Source organism: Saimiri boliviensis, chromosome 3 (assembly GCF_048565385.1).
Source record: "Saimiri boliviensis isolate mSaiBol1 chromosome 3, mSaiBol1.pri, whole genome shotgun sequence".
NCBI lineage: Eukaryota > Metazoa > Chordata > Mammalia > Primates > Cebidae > Saimiri > Saimiri boliviensis.
This window is the reverse complement of record NC_133451.1, coordinates 37,474,094-37,496,863: the sequence shown is the minus strand read 5'-3', so window position 1 is coordinate 37,496,863 and position 22,770 is coordinate 37,474,094. Positions and strand designations below refer to the sequence as shown.

Sequence of the window (22,770 nt, the reverse complement as noted above, 5' to 3'; positions counted from 1 at the left end):
TGGAGAGGATTTGGTGGTTTGTAACATAACAATGCTCATATTCTTCAATCTAGTCATTCTTTTCCAGAAATTGATCTTAAAGCAACAGTAAAAGATTCAGACCAAGATTGTGTACAAAGGTGCTTATAACATTTTGTCAAATGGAAAGGGCAAATCTCCCCTCAGACAGAGCTGAGGATGGCTGGTCATGACCTAAGATTTACGCCGGTACCGATACATCAGTGGCAATTTCAAAAATTTGGTTGGGAAATTAAGGTTGTTAAGGAAGAATTTATTAAAAGGTAAATGTCCAAGTGATGACACTTCTCATTCCCAAGAAGTTTACAGGATGCAGTTTTGAAGTTCTAGGATCAGGTGGGTAAGAAAAGCTATAGGATTGTGTAGGGGCAGTAGGGAGGAAAAGAGAAAAAAGAAAAAAGAAGATCACTGCTCTGCACATTGATGCTAACCTCACTGTGAGAAGCACCTCACAAGTTATGAGACTGTGCCCATAGCATTTGTTTCCTTCCTTATTGATTAAGAAACCATACTCTCTACTCCTTCATGATAAAAATACATAGGAAGCTAGGAATAAAAGACTTTCTCAACTGATAAAAAGCATCTATGGAAAAACTCACGGCATTATACTTAATGGTAAAACATATACTTAAAGCTTTCCTCCTAACATCAGAAACAAGATAAGGATATCTGCTCTCATTACTTGTTTTTGAGACAAGATCTCATTCTGTTACTCAGGCTAGAGCAGGCGTCCCCAAACTTTTTACACAGGGGGTCAGTTCACTGTCCCTTAGACCATTGGAGGGCCGCCACATACTGTGCTCCTCTCACTGACCACCAATGAAAGAGGTGCCCCTTCCTGAAGTGCGGCGGGGGGGCTGGATAAATGGCCTCAGGGGGCCGCATGCGGCCTGCGGGCCATAGTTTGGGGACGCCTGGGCTAGAGAGTAGTGGAGTGATTACAGCTCACTGAAGCCTTGACCTCCAGACTCAAGCAATCCCCTGACCTCAGCCTCCTGAGTAGCTGGGAGTTTAGACACACATCACCATACCTGGCTAATTTTTGTATTTTTTTGTAGAGACAGAGTCTCCCTATTTTGCATATGCTGATCTTGAACTCCTGGCCTCAAGTGATCCTCCAGCCTCAGCCTCCTGAAGTGCTGGGATTACAGGTGTGACCCACTGTGCCTGGCCCTGCCCTCACCACTTCTATTCAACATTGAACTGGAGGTACTAGCCAGGGCAATTAGGAGTTAAGAATTCATATCAGAAAGGAAAGAAGTAAAACTGCCTCTATTTGCAGATGACATAATTTTCTTTATAGAAAATACTTAGAAATCTACTTGTCTTAGTCAATTTGGGCTGTTATAAAAAAGTGCTAGAAACTGGGTGGCTTATAAACAACATAAATTTATTTCTCATAGTTCTGGAGCCTGGAGGTCTGAGATCAGAGTGTCAGCATGGTTGGCTTCTGGTGAGGGCCCTTTTCTGGGTTGTAGACTGCTATCTTTTGTTGTAGCCTCACGTAGCAGAAAAAGGACTAAAGAGCTCTTTGTGGTCTTTTTTATAAGGGCACCAGTCCCACTCATGAGGGCTTCATTCTTAAGACTTGATTATCTCCCAAATGTACCACTTCCTGATATTATCACATTGAGGGTTAGGATTTCAACATATAAATTTTGGGGGAGCACACACATTTAGTCTATAATACCATTAAAAAACCTAGAATTAATAAACAAGTTCAGCAAGGTGGCAAGATACACATCACTACATAAAAATCAATGATATTTCTATGTAGCAGCAATGAACAAACTGAAAATTTGAAGAACAATGCATCAAAATATACTTAGAAATAAATTGAACAAAGGAAATATAAAACATATACCTGAAGGCCGGGTGCGGTGGCTCAAGCCTGTAATCCCAGCACTTTGGGAGGCCGAGGCGGGTGGATCACAAGGTCAAGAGATCGAGACCAACCTGGTCAACATGGTGAAACCCCATCTCTACTAAAAATACAAAAAATTAGCTGGGCATGGTGGCACGTGCCTGTAATCCCAGCTACTCAGGAGGCTGAGGCAGGAGAATTGCCTGAACCCAGGAGGCGGAGGTTGCGGTGAGCCGAGATCGCGCCATTGCACTCCAGCCTGGGTAACAAGAGTGAAACTCCATCTCAAAAAACAAAAACAAAAACAAAAACAAAAACATATACCTGAAACCATAAAAGACCATTGAAAAAAAATTAAAGGCCAAAGTCAGTAAAAGATATCCCATGCTGATGAATCAGAAGACTTTTTCTTTTTTTTGAGACAGAGTCTCACTCTGTTGCCCAGGCTGGAGTGCAATGGTTTGAGCTTGGCTCACTGCAATCACTGCCTCCCAGGTTCAAGTGATTCTCCTGCCTCCACCTCCCAAGTTAGCAAGGATGTAAAGAAATTAAAACTCTTAAATTTTGCTGATGGGAATGTAAAATAATATCAAGACAAAAGTGGCTCCATCTTGGGTGCTAATCCACCATGTTGACTTCTGATTAGCTTCAGTCCCATGAATGCCTCCTGATTCCTACTTTATTTACTATCCTTAGTGTTCTCATTATAGATCCTGACTTTAGTTCAAGCAACCTTGACTTTATCACACATATAGGCCATCCATGAATGGGGGTTTGGGAGGTGGTTTTGGGATGAACCTGTTCCATCTCAGATCATCAGGCATTAGTTAGATTCTCATAAGGAGGGCACAACCTAGATCTCTGGCATGTGCAGTTCACAATAGGGTTTGCACTCCTAGGAGAATCTAATGCTGTGGCTGATCTGACAGGAGGCAGAGCTCAGGTGGTCATGCTTGCTTGCTCACTGCTCACCTCCACTTGTGCAGCCTGGTTCCTAACAGATCACTGACTAGTACCAGTTCACAGCCCAGGAGTTGGGGACCCTTGATATAGAATCCCCTTTCCCAGATGGTATGTAAGCCCTGTAGTGGTTTAGCGATTTACCAGCCTTGTTGCTGCCCAAGACCACATTTCTGTAAGTTCCCTTAATAAGTTACCCTTCACCAACAAACTGGAATTGTGTTTCTCATTCTTCAGTTTTTTTGGCTCCTTCAGCACTTGGGGCTGCTTTGCATACCTGACCTGTAGGAGATTAGTCAAGGTGGTGGGAAAAATTATAGGAAAGATGCAAACCTTCTTGCAAGGCCAGGAGATTTTCCAAAAGTTTTGGGAAAGAGTGAGCTGAAGGCAGCTGATCTTACCCTGGGGCAAAAGGCAGCTGACAAGGGAATGTAGAGGAGTTTATCTAAATAGCTTGTTTACTCATGTCCTAAAACTGACCTGACCTTTGATCATTCATGTGTAGGATTTCTTTCTTCTCAGGGGGATGACAATGTTTATTACCCATAAATTGTGTTTGCTTTAGGCCTTTGTCATTGAATCTGTACTAAATAAATGTGAGCATCGCCAGCTTATCAAGGTTGCTGCTGACTCTTGCAGGGGTCCCCTAGCTGTGCTGACAGGCAAGCCTGTGTCTGCATACTCCGTTTATCTGTTGTTCAGCAAGTCTTCAGGACAGAGTTGTCAGCTGGTGCCCCTGTGTGAGGAATGCTGTAACAGATTGTGACAGAACCCTCAGAAATGAAGCTGAAGAGAGTATGCAGTCAATAAGTTAGTAAGTCTTTGGCGCCCATTCCGAATTTCCAAGTTTGAGGGAATTATTCAAGCTAGGGTTTCATCATGGGAAAACAGTTATCAGCACGGGACAACAGTTATCAGCATAACAGAAACAGTATATAAAATTATTGAAACAGCTGCTTAAAGCTAGCAGAGCCTCAGTTTCACAGATTCAATTAAAGGACCTAATGCACACTGTTGTCTCCCATAACCCATGGTTCCCAGAAGAAGGCATGCTAGATGTAGAGCTCTGGGAAGAAATCTTAAATGCAATCATGCACAAGGCAATGGGTCCCAGTAACATCTCTAACATTATGGGCCTTAGTCATGGTTGCTTTGGTCCCGCTCTACACAGAAGAGCCCAAAAATGGAAAGGAAGAGGAACCATCACCTACCTTACCACCTTGTCTTCCTCCCTCAGCCCCACCATTACCGAGTAAAAGTTCCACAGAGGAAACAGAGGTTTCCCCTAAGCCCCCTCCTACAACAAATTGGAAAAACAACAAGGGAGACACTACATCTATGGGACGCTGCCTTAGGCAAAAGGCATTAGAAGGGGAGCTCTTGACCTGCCCGGTAATGCAAGATCAACAAGGCAATCAGGTATATGAACACATTTCTTTTGATGCTAATAAAGAGATAAGAAAAAGCATTAGAGAAAATGAAGCTGTTAGCCCATTTACGAAAGGATTAATTGAAGCCATAGCAGACAACTTCCATATGAGCCCCTGGGACTGGTCAGTGCTAGCTAAAACAACTCTAGACGCCAGTCAATACCTCCTGGGGAGGGCAGAATTTGATGAATTATATGAACAGCAAACCCTTTTCTAATAATGACCACTGTTATTCCTCTCCTACTCCTGACGTGGCTCTCTCAAAATCCTATTTGGGTAGAACAGTGACCTTAAAGGAAGAGAAATTACTAATATGAATTAGTTGAGGAGCAATTAAAAGCTGGCCATATAGAACCATTTAGCAGCCTTTGGAATTTGCCCATTTTCATTGTTCCCCAAAAGTGTGGCAAATGGAGGCTTTTGCATGACTTACAGGCTACTAGTGCTAATCAGCAACCTATGGGGCCCCTTCAACAGGGGCTCCCTTCCCCTATGGCAATTCCCCAAAATTGGCCTATAGTCATTATTGACTGAAAAGACTGTTTTTTTTTTTTTTTGAGACAGAGTTTCGCTCTTGCTACCCAGACTGGAGTGCAATGGCGCGATCTCGGCTCACCGCAACCTCCGCCTCCTGGGTTCAGGCAATTCTCCTGCCTCAGCCTCCTCAGTAGCTGGGATTACAGGCATGCGCCACCATGCCCAGCTAATTTTTTGTATTTTTAGTAGAGATGGGGTTTCACCGTGTTGACCAGGATGGTTTCGATCTCTTGACCTCGTGATCCACCCGCCTAGGCCTCCCAAAGTGCTGGGATTACAGGCTTGAGCCACCGTGCCCGGCCAAGACTGCTTTTATACTATTCCCCTTGCAGAACAGGACAGATAAAAATCCGCATTTACAATACCAACTATCAATAATGAAAGGCCAGCTCGCTGATTACATTAGAAAGTGCTTCCTCAAGGAATGCTGAACGGTCCTACCAAGTGTCAGTATCATGTAAATCAGGCTTTGCTCCCCAGTAGAAAAGAATTTCCTAACTTCAAGATCATTCATTTTTATGGATGATATTTTATTAGCAGCCCCAATGGAGCCAGTACTTTTAAGTTTAGATGCCTCTGTCCAAAGGAATACACAGTTACGAGGTTTAATCATAGCACCTGAAAAAGTACAAATGTCCTCTCCTTGCAAATATCTTGGATACATACTAACTTCCTGGTCAGTAAGACCCCAGAGGATAAAATTAAATTCTAGCAACTTACATGCTTTAAATTATTATCAAAAACTACTGGGTGGGCCAGGCACGGTGGCTCATCCCTATAATCCCAGCACTTTGGGAGGCTGAGGTGGGTGGATCAACTGAGGTTGGGAGTTAGAGACCAGCCTGGCCAACATGGAAAAACCCTGTCTCTACTAAAAAATACAAAATTAGGCTGGGCGTGGTGGCTCACACCTGTAATCCCAGCACTTTGGGAGGTCAAGGAGGGTGGATCACAAGGTCAAGAGATCAAAGCCATCCTGGCCAACATGGTGAAACCCTGTCTCTACTAAAAATACAAAAATTAGCTGGACATGGTGGCACGTGCCTCTGGTCCCAGCTACTCAGGATGCTGAGGTGGAAGAATCACTTGAACCCAGGAGGTGGAGCTTGCAGTGAGCCAAGATTGCGCCACTGCACTCCAGCCTGGTGATAGAGCAAGATTCTGTCTCAAAAACAAAAACAAAAACAAAATTAGCCAGGTGTCACTTCAGGCTCCTGTAATCTCAGCTTCTTTGGAGGCTGAGGCAGGACAATCGCTTGAACCTGGGAGGCAGAGGTTGTGGTGAGCCGAGATTGTGCCACTGCACTCCAGCCTGGGCAACAAGAGTGAAACTCTGTCTTAAAAAAAAAATTACTGGATAATATTAACTGGCTTCACCCTACCTTGGGCATAACTACTGATAAGTTGCAAAACCTGTTTTCTATCCTAAAGGGCAATACAGCCCTGCGTTCTGCCAGATATTTAACCCCTGCAGCACAAAAGGAAATTGAGGAAATAGAACAAGCTATTTGTCAGAGGCAACTAGATCACATAGACCCAAAATATTCAGTTCAATTGTTTGTTTTTCCTACTAAACATTCCCCAACAGGATTACTAGGACAGATGACCCCAGAGCTACGCTTCCTAGAATGGGTCTTTTGCTCACATACTGGAACTAAAACACTCTATCCCTATATTCAGCTAGTTAGTAAAGTCATCTCTATTGGCCACAGATGATGCAATCTGTTGCTAGGTTATGACCCTGATGTCATAAGAATTCCTTTGAGTAAAAAGCAATTCAAAGCAGCATTGCCTCTATTGCTAGATCTTTAGATAGCACACTCTGATTATGCAGGCCATATGGAGCATGCCCTTCCTGCTGACAAACTACTTCAGTTCTTATCTCCTGTAGTTATGCCTACAAAAGTAGTTCACTCCCCAATACCTAATATTTTAATGCCATTTAATGACTCTGCTTACTCCATTTATTCATTGCAGTACCTTAAAATAGCCCTCATTAAGTCCACTCTCAAGCCCACCCCACCCTTAAAAATATGCTCAGAAAACAAAAGAAGGGGAATATTAGTAAAGACCCTGCAATCCTACTAGCTCAAGCCTTATTTACCTTTAATTTCCTAAATTTAAATAACAAAGTTCAATCAGCTATAGAAAAGCACTTTGCTAACAAGACATAAAACCTGCAGTTTTATGCGAAGATGTGAATAGTAATGTATGGTGTGGTCCAAACGATGTGCTAACGTGGGGAAGAGGATATGATTGTGCTCACACCTCCTCAGACCCTCTTTAGATTCCAGCATGACACATCAAACCATACCATGGCGTGGCTAAGACCCAACCCGGTACCAGAAATGAAGGAGATGACCCCGCAGGACCCACAGCCCCAGACAATGTGGCTCCCTTGGATGACACAAGCCCCAAACATTACCTGGGGGATGCTGAAGAAGATGACTCAGGAGGCCGAGCAAATCCTGCTCCAAACACAAACACCATTCACTCCAGATGATTTGTCCCTTTTTTATTCTCTCACTTTGCCTGCTACCTGTACCTGCTACACTCTAGAAAGCCCATCTTCTAAATCTGCCTTTTTTCTGACTGTTATTTAGGCAGACACTCCCTTCCCAGCCTCTAATAAATTCAACTGCTTGGCTAGAAAGGATTAACATCCCCCAGTGGGGTCATTTCATTAATGGCAAGTAACACTACAGGTCACTCCTTGATTGGAAAAAAATGTTTCCAATCATACTCATGTTTGTTTCATGTTATTTACTAATTCTAGGATGCCAAGCCGGAACACTACTTACAACCACTGCGTCTGACACACCTCTTGCTGCACACATCTGTGCTCTTCAATCAACAATACCTGATGCAAAAAAAACAGAAAAGGGGGAGATGGAGGAGATCAGTTAGGGTGAATCATAAGAAAGACACAAAAGTTCTTGGAATGCCAGGAGGTTTGCAAAAGCTTTGGGAAAGAATGAGCTTAAGGCAGCTGTTCTTACCCTGGGGCAAAAGGCAGAGGAGTTTATCTAAATAGTTTGCTTACTTACGTCATCCTAAACGTCCTAAAACCAACCTTTGATCATTCACAGGCAGGACTACTTTCTATTTAGTGGGTTGACAATGTTTATTACCCACACACTGTGCTTGCTCTAGGCCTGTGTGATTAAATTCTGTACTAAATAAATGCGAGTGTCGCTGGCTTATCGAGTCTGCTGCTCACTCTGGCAGGGGTCCCCTAGCTGCACTGACAGGCAAGCCTGTGTCTGTGTACTCTCTTCATCTGTTGTTCGGCCAGAGTCTGCAGGACAGACTCAGCAATGACCCTTTCATGAACAGTTAGCTGTCTGGCCAGCCAGGAGGAGCCAGGAAACCAATGTATGGGTGAGAAGAAGGAAGTATCCTCAGGGGAGATGCCAGGGGGCTCTTCTCATCTACGTAGGGTGACATTGCCTGTTTGCTAGATGCCTGTGGACTGCCAGGTGAGTACTGGGGTGCCCTGAAAATGCCAGAGGGTCTCAAAGGCTTGTTAGTACAAAGCTCTATGACCCACTGTGGTAAGAAGGGTCACTGAGTGGTGACAACGTGAGCTTGCCACTGTTACGAGCTGTGTGAGTGGCCGCAGACCACAGGTAGTAGTTGAGGTGACGTTATAAAAGCTAGAGGAAGAGTGATAGGAAAGCATATGAGAACCTCCACATTTGTGTTAGCATCCAGCTTGGCGGATGAGCTTGATGAGACGGAAACTCTAAGAATAAGAGCTTAAGGACTAAGGGAAACCCTAGCCTGCCACTTTATTTGGCTGATAGGGAGGAAGTTGTGATGGCTGAAAGTGTGAGCTGTCCTTGCCAAACTGGACTGGGATGCTAATCTTTGGCAACCAACTAGCGAGTCAGATAAAGATGTAGAGGTTATTTTGGAGGACAAGGATAACTGTTCTTCCCTTTTGAGAGCAAGACCACTCATGCAGAAGAATGCAAAAGCCCAACACACGCAGCCGGGCCATAACTGACAGCCTTCCCAGGCAACCTTAACTGTCCAGAGTACACCTTGGCAGAATGAGTGGGCATAGCAAACACTTAAATAGCTGCAAAGAGAAAGCTTAGCCTCATGGATGATGCAGCTGTGGGACACGTGGGGATAGTATTTCCTTAGTGGGGAGTGAAGCTGGAAAAATGAGTGACATTACCTATCCATCCTGCTCGGAGACAGTATTTGCACAACACTAGAACAGTTGAGGACAATCATAGTCTTATGGACTGGATTACCCTGGCTGTGAAAGAGGCCTGACCAAATGAAGGAGATTTCCCAGGTCAGACCCTGGCATGGAACTCTCTGGAGGAAACACAGAGCAATTTAAGGGAGTTGATGAGCATGTATCAGGTCATTATACCCAACAGTTTACAAAACTTGATAAAGCTATGTTTACAACGGGCATGAAAATTAAGTTGCTGCAAGCTGGCCTGTGGGAGTGGAATGGCCCTCTCCTGTCCCTGTTGATCCCCCTTTGTGGTAAGAGATGTATATGATAAGGGAGAAGCTACAGGTGATTTTGGAAAAACTGGAAAGGTTAGAGATAAAGTCTGACTGGTTATTAAAGGAAAAGGGGAAAAGGGAGAAGCCAATTCTGCTGAACTAAAAATGGGAGGCCTAAAAGGCCCAGTTAGAATGACCGGGAAACAAACTGCGGTATGATCTGATCTCAGCTGGAGCAGGCAAAGAAAAAGTAGATCAGCAACCCAGTGCCAGATGAGTGGGCCTTTGAAATACTTGAATTTTGATCAACAGCTTAGACCCTTTCTACTGTCCTACCAGAAGAAGGAGAAGAAAAAGGCCTCTGTAAGAGAACTCCAGTCTCTGTGTTCCAGGGTGGGCTTTTCCCCAGTGTAGTGACTAGCGGTGGGGCCAAGGTTGCCTCCATGCAAGAGCAATGGGGGCGACGAAGCCCCCATGTGGATGGAGCTCACAATCTGTTGGAGTCCAGAAACAAGCCAGGGACCTTAGCTTTAGTGGACACGGTTGTCGAAAACGCACCTTAATTTTGAAGACTTAGAATGAAAACAAATGAAATATCTCGTTAATAATGTTTTATATTCATTGCATGTAAAATAATATTTTGAATGTATTAGGTTAAATAAAACATTTTTTAAAAATTTAAAACGAAGCTGTATTCTCTGAGAATGGCCGTTTTCCCTGGGAGACTCAGCTGTGCCAAGGCATGGGTGTACATGATTACGAGTGTGTGTTTGTTCAGCGGTGACCTGCTGGACAACAGGGGGAAAAAGAGATAGGTGGATGCCTCTGAATTATACACTTTATTTTATTTATTTTTTAAGATGGAGTCTTGCTCTGTCACCCAGGCTGGACTGCAGTGGCGTGGTCTTGGCTCATTGCAACCTCCACCTCTTGGGTTCAAGTGATTCTCCTGCCTCAGCCTCCTGAGTATCTGGGATTACAGGTGCCCGCCACCATACCTGGCTGATTTTTGTGTTTTTTAGTAGAGATGGGGTTTCACCATGTTGACCAGGCTGGTCTCGAACTCCTGATCTCAGGTGTTCCACCTGCCTCAGCCTCCCAAACTGCTGGAATTAGATAGATGAACCACCGTGCCTGGGCCTGATTTATACACTTTAAACAAGTGAAATTTTTTATGGTTTGTGAATTATATCTCAAGAAAGTTTTGTTAAAAACAAGAAAACACGACTAACTACAGATCACTTCTCACCGACAGCATATTTTTACTGCCCTGAATCTAAAAAAGAAATGCCCGGGTATGGGCAAGTAGGGGCAGAGACACACACACACACCTGTAATCACGTACACAGCTGCAAGTGGTGGGATGAGTCAGCGGGGAAATTTCGACCGAATTCAGAGTGCTGAGGCAGTTCCCTAACTGCCCTGCCAACTTCTTGCCCCTGGGCGTTGCTCCCTTAGTCTGGATTTACAAAGCCAATGCCTTTGGGAGCCAGGAACTAAATTCTTAGTCAAAGACACCTCCCTCCTGTCCACTTATGGGTTTCAGGGAGGAAATGGCAGGTAGGGGGTTTCATTCTTTCAGTTTCAGAAAATATTTTCGGACATAACACATTTCCCCTATTAAACAAATTCTGAAGTAAGGGGAAACAGAGAGAGACAGTAAGAACATTTCACGTCCAAAAGGATCTCAGTGTTCTCAGTTTAGGGAAGTTGGCCTTGCTGGCTGTGTGGTAGAAAAGCTGATGACGGGTGAGGATTTTGGAGGGTGGGAATGGAGGTAGTTTTGCCATTCCCACGTCTGGTTTGTGACTGGACACCATACAGGTTGAGATCAAGTTCAGAGGCAGTCAGCTGGAATCCTTTAGCTCTATTTGCCCTTGCTAAGAATCTCTTTTCTTCTTAGCACGTTTTTCACTTAGTGTTTATAAAAATAGGGTTTGAAGAAAGTTTGAAAAGATCAGTGGAAAAAAATTCAGCACCAAATTTTCTCTGAAAATCAACTTGACAAAAAAGACATAACTAACATCCATACTGTAACCAGCGCATGAGTGATCTTCCCTCTTTACGAATGTGCTTCAGCAAAACTTTAATCTTGACCCCCGCTGCTTCCACTTTTAATAGTGGATGGAAGAAAAGGCAAGAGGAAAAACAAAGCCAAAACACACCCAGATGCACACTTCCGCCAGCATGGCCACCAAGGCATTTTGAATTCAGTTACTTATGATCTGCGGATTATTAACTCTACCTCGTTTACTTCATCAGTGTAAAAAATAGTAAACTGACTGTAGCGAAATACAGAACCATAGAAACATGATTCTATTTTAATACAGGCCCATCAGTTAACCCACAGGCTATGCTACATATGAATAAGAGAAAATAAGTTAAGAATAAACTATGTAATGTAATTCCAGTGGAATTCGGTAGGTGGCATAGAAGAGCTTTTTTGTTTTATTTTGTTTTGAACACTAAATGTGGTTAACAGTGAAATAAATCTCCAAGGAAGTGCTTGAGTTTCTACAGACTGCCAAACGGAACAGACAAGCAGGTTGTCTTGGTAAGCGACATTTTATTTTATTCTGTGAAACAAAATAATTGTATAGCTAGTTATTAAGTACAGAAATTTCAAAAGTCTGTGTAAGTCCTGGGTGTTTTTCTAAGTGGGTTATATTTCTGATATGTACATAGTTACCCTGTAGTTTGTACTGGCATTTGTGTATCAATAACACCTTGTATGTGATTTGTTTACCAGAAATATTTTTGAGTTGGGAAATATTTTTGAGTTGGGAAATAAATATTTGGGTCACAAACGTCTTCTGGTTTTCTTCCAGAGGAGCTGCTAGTTATTGATTTCAGCCGGCATTTCTCTTCACCCCATCCTGCTTTCATATTCTCTTTGCAATGTTAAGGAAAATAAGATATAAGTCAGTTCCTCCCAGACGCAATGCTGCTGTTCAACTCTTCTACTTTTACGGGCAGGTTTGTTTCAGTTTTTTCCTCTGGGCCTTCCCACTAGCTAGTCCTTCTGCTTCTCAGGCCGCTAACACTGTTGTGGGGAGCTAGCCAGGTAGAATTGCAGGTTTTAAAGATGTTTCCCAGGCTACGCCTGATTTGGTCAAAAGACTTTAAAGTAAATGTGTTTTATATGTGTTTTTATAACAAAAAAAAAAAAAAGCAAAAGGTCACAAGACCACGTAGGAAACAAAGCAGAACAGTTCTTGAACTGGCTCAGATTCTTTTAATCTGTGGTTAATAGCTAGCTGGTCTTGTGCAGAGAAGGTCTTTAGTAAATATTTATGGGGACGAAACTTAATCAGCCAGATAAATTGTATGGGTATTGTCCATTAAGACCAGTCTAAGCCTTCATTTGATGTCTCCAAAGTCTCCAAACTAAGACAAACTAAATGTATTGATTCATTGTATCACAGAATGTGAGGCTAAACCTATCATAATAATGAAAATTGACAGGAACATACCTAGAGGCATTTTATACTTTCAAATTAAAGCATCCTTTTCTGCTCAGCTTTTTTTTTTTGGTAGTAATATAGTATTTTGATCAAAAAATACTTTGGTCTAGGAAGCTGAGACATTAATTTTCATTGATTTAGCAAGTTTGGTATATAAAACTCTAAGATCCTAGAAAATCAGTTATCCCTGTGTATAACATTTTGATTTCTTAATTATAGAAATAATAATGGTTTCATAAACTGAGTACCTGAAATTAATGACTTTAAATGAAAGGGCAAAATGGAGATTGGGCAAACAGAAGATATTTGATTCAATTAACTTAGCTCAACACAAAACTGAAGCCCTGCTTTCACTAGAAAGCGTTAGCGGCAGTCAATCCATATGGGTCTGTAGCAACTTGATTCTTGCCCCCTCGGTGGAAAGAACTTGTCTGAGGGGCATAAGGCAGAGTGACAGACCGAGGCAAGTTGTAGAGGAAGAGTGACAGTGTCATGCCCGGGACAGGTTCCAGCGCTTACTGAGGTCTGAGGGGAGTGGGTGATGAGCAGACAGCTGAAAGAACACTCAGGGGGCCGTAGGCAGGTGAAAGGTGATTTTATTCAGCAGCAGCTTGCATCAGCACCTTCCTTACACTGGTTCTCTCCGACTGTCTGCCTTGTCCCAGCTGCTTAGTCCAGCGGCTTCCGCATACAGCTGTGCGTCTGGCTCTCCCTTGCTGATCCTTCAGGATCAGCAGCTTACCTCTTTCTCTCTCTGGGCACGAGTGAGCTGAGCTGTATCCTGGCTCCCCTCTGTCCATCTGCAAAGACAGACAGCGTTGTCTCTCTCTCTTTCTCTGGGCTCCAGCATGCCTGTACAGTGTCGGTAGGGCAATTACACCTTTTACAGACAATAGTGGCTTAGAGCCAAGTGATGAGGCTTACCTATGTTCTGCCTATGGTGGTGAGCTTCTCTATGTTACATCTACGTGACTATGATAACGTGGAGTTATACACCTGCACTTTAAACTTGCTGAGTTACTCTGAATGTTTACCTTGGCCTATCCTTGACCAAAGCATAGCTACGTTCCTTACAGAGAGTTTATTAAAACGTTTTAGGGCCGGGCATGGTGGCTTATGCCTGTAATCCCAGCACTTTGGGAGGCCGAGGCGGGCAGATCATGAGGTCAGGAGTTCAAGACCAGCCTGACCAACATGGCAAAACCCCATCTCTACTAAAAATACAAAAATTAGCTGGGCATGGTGGTAGATACGTGCCTATAATCCCAGTTATGCAGGAGGCTGAGGCAAGGGAATCACTCAAAGCCAGAAGGTGGAGGTTGCAGTGAGCTCCTTCCAGCTCCTTCCAGATCATGCCAATGCCTTCCAGCCTGGATGACAGAGCAAGAGACAAAACAAAAGTTTTATATCAGGAATGAAAGGAAGTAAAGTATACTTTGAAGAGGGCTGAGCGGGCAACTTGAGAGATCCAAGTGCCTAGTTTAACCTTTGACTTAGGGCTTATTTGTTGGCAGGCTTGTGGGGTCTTGCGTCTCTTCTCCACTGATTCTTCCCTTGGGGTGGGCTGTCTGCATGTGCAGTGGCCTGCCAGCACTTGAGGGGGCCGCATGCACACTGTGTTTACTGAAGCTGTGCACATGCTCACTGGAGACATTTTCCCCTTCCCAGACAAGCATTCCTAGAGGAAGGTCACATGCCAGTTAAAGTCCGCCATTTTGCCTCTTAGTGTCCGTGCTCGAGCCTGCTTGCCCAACACCTGAGAGTTTATCAGGAGGCTGCTAACCACCAGCTTCAGGTGTGTTTTCTATCGATTAGGAGACTGACTTTCCTTGGTGCCGGCTGCAACCAACGATTATTCTAGAGAGACTGTTTAACAACTGCCTGACCATCAACGGATGGTCACCTGGTATTCCTGGTTGGGTGGGGGCCCTTCTCCTGCCCTGCTCATGTCTGCCTAAGTACCTACTCTAACACTTGGGGACAGGCAGTTTTAGAAATTTATATCTTTTTGTGACGATGGCTGTTGTTAAGAGAAAAAGGACAATTTCATCTTGCTTGCGGTAGGTTCTGTGAGGCAAGCACTCACACCCGTGCAGGGGGTCCTGTCTGCCCTGTCTCTATGATCACTTTTTTTTTTTTTTTTTTTTTTGCACTGTTGCCCAGTCTGGAGTGCAGTGGTGCAATCTTGGCTCACTGCAACCTCCACCTCCCAGGTTCAAGTGATTCTCCTGCCTCAGCCTCTCGAGTAGCTGGGATTACTGGAGTGTGTCAACACCCCCAGCTACTTTTTTGTATTTTTTTTAGTAGAGACGGGTTTCACTGTGTTGGCCAGGCTGGTCTCAAACTCCTGACCTTGTGATCCACCCATCTCGGCCTCCAAAAGTGCTGCGATTACAGACATGAGCCACTGTGCCTGACCTCTCTGATCACTTTTGCATACTGTGCCTGACAATGCTGATCACTGCTTCCATGAACTCTGGTGTTGGCTGGGAGTTGGAAAGAGCCCTGATCTAGATTCAGGCATAGGAATAAGCAGGGGACCCTGCTTGGACCATAAGGCCAGACCACTTTTGTTTCGACCTGTAACAGATTGCTCTGTTTTGAGATATTAGGCACTCCACCAGGGTATTTTTTTATTCCTATTATTTTAGTCCATTTGGATTGCCAAAACAAAGTGCCATGGACTGGGTGCCTATAAACAACAGACATTTATTTCTCACAGTTCTGGAGGTGAGAAGTCTGAGATCAGGGTGGTAATGTGGTTGGGTTCTGGCGAGGGCCCTCTTCTGGTTTGCAGATGCCACCTTCTGGTGTTTTCACATGGCAGAAAGACAGCCAGAGAGCTCTCTGGAGTCCTTTTCATAAGGGTACTAATCCGACTCATAAAGGCTCTATCCTTATGACCTAATTACTTCCCAATTCTTTCCTGCCTATATCATCACATTGGGGGTTAGGATTTCAACATAAGAATTTCATGGGGCACAAACATTCAAGCTATACTATCTATTGAAGTATTGCTTCTTGAGTGAGTAGCTCTTTCAGGAAGCTGGAGACGAAGAGTTGGGAAATTCTGGGTCTTTCAGTCAAATACAATCAATGTCATAAAAACACCACCCTGACTTTTAATATGAACTTTCATGTCTGCATCATCTTCCTTGCTCAGGGTCTTCATGAACACTAGTCAGGGTGCCAGGCCCTCTTCCATGTTAGAAGAAATCAGGATAACGAAAGCATATCGGGCTCCTCTGCAAAAGAAATCAGGATAACGAAGGCATATCGGGCTCCTTTGCAAAAGAAATCAGGATAACGAAGGCATATCGGGCACCTCTACAAAAGGGTAAGTCCAAGGAAGTCTCCAAAACCCAGATAAGTTTGTATGTCTAAATTGGGGGATTTTGAATTATTTAGGTTCTCTGTGCTCATTGAGATATGGGAGGGGATATGTGAAGAGGAATTTGGTGCTTTGCTGATACTGATGGCTTGCTTGTCTGACAGTTCTAGGGGATTTTGAGTAAATTCCCTGTGAGAACTGTGTAGCTGTGTAATCCCAGCTGAAAGGTCTTTGAAGGTGAGGCGTGCACACTCTAGAGTTAATCCTAACACAGCTCCCTCTGTTCTCACATGCCACTGGAATGCTGGCCCCAAAATTATGTCTGAGCTAGAGCAGTTTGAATACTGGTACAATAGGCATAACCTAGAACAATGCCTACCACTGCATAGAGAATACATACATATTTGATGAATGAGTAAAAAAGTATTCTGAACAAGAGAGAGGAGGAAACAGCTCCCTTTCTCGAAACCTTCCAGTGTTCGCCACCCTCTCATCATTCTTGGAGTAGGATCCCAACTCCTCGCAATGATCGTCAAAGCCTGAGTGATCTTGGCTCTAACTCCTCTCATCTTCCCTCATTCCATGCTAACATTGACCTTCCCACTCCTTCTCAGACAAGCCAAGCTCAATTTCGTCTCAGGACCTTCATACTTGCCTTTTGCCAGAAATGCTCTTCCCCCAGATCTCCCTATAGGTTACTCATTCAGTTCGTTCTGATTTCTACTCTAGTGTCATCATCTCAAAAAGGCCTTCTCTAATTCATCACTCAAAATAGCCACGCCAGGCCAGGCCTGGTGGCTTATGCCTTCTAATCCCAGCACTTTGGGAGGCCAAGGCAGGTGGATCACATGGTCGGGAATTCAAGTCCAGCCTGGCCAGATGGTGTCTGAGCTAGAGCAGTTTGAATACTGGTCCAGTATCTCTACTAAAAATACAAAAATTAGCCAGGCATGGTGGTGGGTGCCTATAATCCCAGCTACTGGGGAGGCTGAGGCAGAGAATTGCTTGACCATGGGAGGCGGAGGTTGCAGTGAACAGAGATTGTGCCACTGCACTCCAGGCTGGGTGACAGAATGAGACTCTGTCTCAAAAAAAAAAAAAAAAAAAAAAAAAGACACCCTCAAGCACTGTCTCATACCTACTACAATTTACTCTGCTTTATTTTTCTCCATAAAACCTATCACTACAGGAACTTGAGTTTGGTCATTCATTTTTTTTCTGTCTCCCCACTAGGTAAAAAGCTCCTTGGGAATTTGGACTTTATCTTGTTCACGGGTCTATCTCCAGTTTCTAAAACATGGCCAGGAGGTGATCAATAAATATTGGTTGAATAATTAAATGGATGAATACATGGATCTCCTGAGAGACCTTTTATCACGATCTAATTATTTTTTGAATAAGACCAAAGTTAGCCCAAGCTGTGTATAGGTCGGAAAGGGTAATAGAAGAGCAGTCCCAATTCCAGCATTTGGGACACCTCTCGAGAAAGTCATATGGAGATGCATGTCAAAGAATGAAAGTACACCACTTGAGCTTTAGCTGGAGTTCTAAATTATTTTGGGAAACCTGGGGCCACAGAACTTGCCATGAACCCATCTGTATTAGTTTCCTGAGGCTGCTGTAACAAATTACCGTAAACATGGTGGCTTTTCCTTTATTGATCTGGAAAGCAGAAGTCAAAACTCAAGGTGTCAGCAGGGCTGCCCTCACTCCAGAGCCTCCTCTAGCTGGTGGTAGTTATTGCTGTCCCTTGCCTTGCAGCTGCTGCACTCGTCTCTGCCTCCGTCCACTGTCATGTGGCCTTCTCCTCTGTGTCTCGGTTGTCTCTTCTCTTGTCTCTCTGTCAAATATCCCTCTGCCTTTCTCTTATAAGGACACTTGTCATTGGATTTATGGCCCGCCTGGATAATTTGGGATGATCTCCTCATGTCAAGATCCTTAACTTTATTATCTCTGCAAAGACCCCTTTCCCAAGGAAGGTAACGTTCCTGGCTTCTGGGGATTAGGACATGGTTAAGATGTAAACATATCTTTTGGTGGGCCACCATTCAACCTATTACCCTATCCGTATTAAAATTCATTTGATTAGAGATGGCCTAATTATTTACATATATATATGTAAATAATTATAAGTGTATATATATATATATATATATATATATATATATATATATATACTTCCCTAGTTTTAGACTGTAAAACTAGGGAAGTATATATATAATATATAAATAAAATTAAATAAAAAATAAGTGTATATATATATATAAAACTTCCCTAATTTTAGACTGTATAACCCAAAAGAATGTAGACTTCATTTTGAGTCTCTAATAAAGAAATGTTTAATGTCAGCCACGATTAATTTCATGTATATTTAAAATGTATGTAATGTATTTCATCATTTTATGTATTTTTTTTTCTAGAATCTGTATCTGTATCAAGATGCTCTGAAGAACAGCTTCTACCTTTAGAAATGTCTAGTGTTACAAAATGACTAGCATCTTCCATTTTGCCATTATCTTCATGTTAATACTTAATATCAGAACACAATTATCTGAAGAAAGTGAATTTTTAGTTGATAGGTCAAATAAAGGTCTCATCCACATTCCCAAAGACTTATCCCAGAAAACAACAGTCTTAAATATATCGCAAAATTATATATCTGAGCTTCAGACTTCTGACATCTTATCACTGGTGAAGCTGAGGATTTTGATAATTTCTCATAATAGGATCCAGTATCTTGATGTCAGTGTTTTCAAATTCAACCAGGAATTGGAATACTTGGATTTGTCCCACAACAAGTTGGTTGAGATTTCTTGCCACCCTACCGTGAACCTCAAGCACCTGGACCTGTCATTTAATGCGTTTGAGGCCCTGCCCATATGCAAAGAGTTTGGCAGTATGTCTCAACTGAAATTTCTGGGGTTGAGTGCTACGCACTTAGAAAAGTCTAGTGTGCTGCCAATTGCTCATTTGAATATCAGTAAGGTCTTGCTGGTCTTAGGAGAGCCCTATGGGGAAAAAGAAGACCCCGAAGGCCTTCAAGACTTTAACACTGAGAGCCTGCACATTGTTTTCCCCGCAAATAAAAAATTCCATTTTATTTTGGATGTGTCAGTCAGGACTGTAGCAAATCTAGAACTATCTAATATCAAGTGTGTGCTGGAAGATAACGAATGTTCTTACTTCCTAAATATTCTGGCAAAACTTCAAACAAATCCAAAGTTAGCAAGTCTTACTTTAAACAACATTGAAACAACTTGGAATTCTTTCATTAGGATCGTCCAGCTGGTTTGGCATGCAGCCATACAGTATTTCTCAGTTTCAAACGTGAAACTACAGGGTCAGTTGGACTTCAGAGATTTTAATTATTCTGGCACTTCCCTGAAGGCCTTGTCAATACATCAAGTTGTCACCGATGTGTTCAGTTTTCCACAAAGTTATATCTACAACATCTTTTCAAATATGAACATCAAAAATTTAACAGTGTCTGGTACACACATGGTCCACATGCTTTGCCCATTCAAAATTAGCCCGTTCCTGTATTTGGATTTTTCCAATAATCTGTTAACAGACACGGTTTTTGAAAATTGTGGTCACCTTACTGAGTTGGAGACACTTATTTTACAAATGAATCAATTAAAAGAACTTTCAAAAATAGCTCATATGACTAAACAGATGAAGTCTCTGCAACAATTGGATATTAGCCAGAATTCTCTAAGCTATGATGAAAATGAAGGAGATTGCTCTTGGACTAAAAGTTTACTAAGTTTAAATATGTCTTCAAATATACTTACTGACTCTGTTTTCAGATGTTTACCTCCCAGGATCAAGGCACTTGATCTTCACAGCAATAAAATAAAGAGCATTCCTAAACAAGTCATAAAACTGGAAGCTTTGCAGGAACTCAATGTTGCTTTCAATTCTTTAACCGACCTTCCTGGATGTGGCAGCTTTAGCAGCCTTTCTGTATTGATCATTGATCACAATTCAGTTTCCCACCCATCAGCTGATTTCTTCCAGAGCTGCCAGAAGGTGAGGTCAGTAAATGCAGGTAACAATCCATTCCACTGTACCTGTGATCTAAGAGAATTTGTCAAAAATATAGGCCAGGTATCAAGTGAAGTGGTAGAGGGCTGGCCTGATTCTTATAAATGTGACTACCCAGATAGTTATAGAGGAATCCCACTGAAGGACTTTCACATGTCTGAATTATCCTGCAACATAACTCTGCTGATCGTCACTATTGGGGCCACCATGCTGGTGCTGGCTGTGACTGTGACCTCCCTCTGCATCTACTTGGATCTGCCCTGGTATCTCAGGATGGTGTGTCAGTGGACCCAGACCCGGCACAGGGCCAGGAACGTACCCTTAGAAGAACTCCAAAGAAATCTCCAGTTTCATGCTTTTATTTCATATAGTGGGCACGATTCTTTCTGGGTGAAGCGTGAATTATTACCAAACCTAGAGAAAGAAGGTATGCAGATTTGCCTTCATGAGAGAAACTTTGTTCCTGGCAAGAGCATTGTGGAAAACATCATCAACTGCATTGAGAAGAGTTACAAGTCCATCTTTGTCTTGTCTCCCAACTTTGTGCAGAGTGAGTGGTGCCATTATGAACTCTATTTTGCCCATCACAATCTCTTCCATGAAGGATCTAATAACTTAATCCTCATCTTGCTGGAACCCATTCCGCAGTACTCCATTCCTACCAGCTATCACAAGCTCAAATCGCTCATGGCCAGGAGGACTTACTTGGAATGGCCCAAGGAAAAGAGCAAACATGGGCTTTTCTGGGCTAACCTAAGGGCAGCTATTAATATTAAGCTGACAGAGCAAGCAAAAAAATAGATTACACATCAAGCAAAAAATGTTCCTCTTGTTGATATTGCTGCTTTTGGAAGTTCCAACAAGGACTTTATTCTGCATCAACACAAATGTAAACACAATTGTGAGTGTATGATGTAGGTAAAAATACATACTTTCAGGCCCCAGTTCACCAGTTATATGTGGTGTTAAAAATTAATAAAATGATATAACTTTGATTTAAACAGTTAATTTCTGACACATAAGGGATACACTCGTTTCTTTGCTATAACTGAGTTCTGAATTTATCGTGAAGTCAAGAGAAGTACCTGTTTCTCTTCAGTGGTGTGTGTTTTGGTGTGCTGTGGTCAATACTGGAAAATTCCATGACTTTTATGAGTACAGCCAGGATTATATAGCATATTTCCACAGCTGTTGATGCTTTCCTCATTTCCATGGTGGATTCCACTCAACTTATTGATGGCTGCTCATTGATAATGCTGGAGACTCTATGCCTGAAGGTTCTCCCTGAACCTGCTACCATGATGCCCACACAAAGGGCAATTCAGAAATGCTGGAAGCTGTCCTTGGAAACAGCCTTCAACTAATGTCATAAAGAGAGTTGGTGGATAAATACCCCAACTTTCTTATTCATTTTTTGAGATAAATCTGGGGTATACTTTACATTCTCCCTGAGTTCCCTAGTAGGATAAAATTCTGGTTGTCCACAGTAGAAATGGCTTGATAAAGTATTCTTGATTGGCTTCCTTCCTATTTTTTTCTGATTTACTTATTCCTCTATGAGTATTCCATGGGATCACATCTGTGATAAACTACTTGTCACTGAATATTTGTCTCAGGGTCTGCTTCAGAGGGAGCCCAGACCGAGAGAGTGTTCCACCTCAGTCCAAATGGAAAATCGGAGTCTGGTTTCTATGGCTGGAGATCTTGCTGAGATTCTGGTTGTATGAACTAACATGCACAAGAATCTTTGCTCTCTTGATTAGAAGGAGGAATATAGTTGATACTTAGTGCTTCTATATATAGTTTCTGTGTCTTTGGGAAACTATGTAAGTAGAGCATGAGCAGACGGGGCAGTGTAAGGAATGGATATATCTGAAGCTTTTTATACCCATCAACCATCCTGTCAGTAGACCTTTTTACTCTGGCAGCCAGCTCTGGGCAGGTGTAGTCTGACGAGAACCTTGTTATAACTACACCATGTATCTTTCACTTTATGTCCCATGACTTCACTGATACCACTGCACGAGATGCTTATAGAAGCCTGTTCAATCATTCTAATACATGCACAAACCTGAAAGTGCCAGGGATACCACTATGGGATGGGAGGCATTATACAAAGGCTTCTTTCTTCTATTCTTTAGTTTTAAAATGAGATAGATATAATCTATACCTTTTCTCAAACAATCCCCGTTGGCATTGAGCTTTACTTACCCACAGGGGTAACCAGCTCAGCAACTTGCTTTTGAACTGACTTTACCTTCCTTGGTCACTCTTCTCATTCCCCTCACTCTTGAGCCCTGAGATCACCTCTCCAAACAAATAAACTTGCCTTAACTCAAGGAGTCTAGAAAAAAAATAAAATAAAAAGCAACAAACAACAAAAAACCTACAAATGATGCACACACAAAGCTTTCGTCTCAGTCTTTACTTTTCTGAGTGGGAAAGAACCCAGATAACACATACATATATTACTAGCTTCTTGCCTTAACAAACTTACAGTCAATCAGAGAACACTACAGCTATCCAAATAACTAAAATAAAAATCAATGAAACAAAGCTATAAAATGGAAGTTTAGAGGTTGCTTAAACTGAGTGAAAAAAAATCTTCTTGGAAATGATGTGGTTTTTTTTTTTTGCCATTAGGTC

At 42.6% G+C, this 22,770-nt stretch overlaps 1 protein-coding gene across 5 annotated transcripts; it reads left to right on the top strand.

Moving 5' to 3' along the window:
* The first annotated feature begins 7,542 nt into the window (after positions 1-7,542).
* TLR1 (toll like receptor 1) lies at positions 7,543-21,119 on the top strand. 5 transcript variants are annotated; one of them, XM_074396006.1, is made up of 4 exons: positions 9,886-11,836; positions 15,910-16,083; positions 17,951-18,056; positions 18,498-21,119. In XM_074396006.1, the coding sequence occupies exon 4, from the start codon at positions 18,565-18,567 to the stop codon at positions 20,923-20,925; it is 2,361 nt and encodes a 786-aa protein (XP_074252107.1). In that variant the 5' UTR covers positions 9,886-11,836; positions 15,910-16,083; positions 17,951-18,056; positions 18,498-18,564; the 3' UTR covers positions 20,926-21,119. The 5 variants fall into 5 exon arrangements, with proteins under 5 accessions (XP_074252109.1, XP_074252107.1, XP_074252108.1 ...); XM_074396007.1 differs by lacking the exon at positions 17,951-18,056 and adding an exon at positions 12,111-12,258; XM_074396008.1 differs by lacking the exons at positions 9,886-11,836; positions 17,951-18,056 and adding an exon at positions 7,543-8,288.
* The last annotated feature ends 1,651 nt before the right edge of the window (positions 21,120-22,770 follow it).

Coding starts and splice junctions, on each gene's coding strand:
- TLR1 (XM_074396008.1), top strand. CDS start 18,565: ATGACTAGCATCTTCCATTTTGCCATTATCTTCATGTTAATACTTAAT.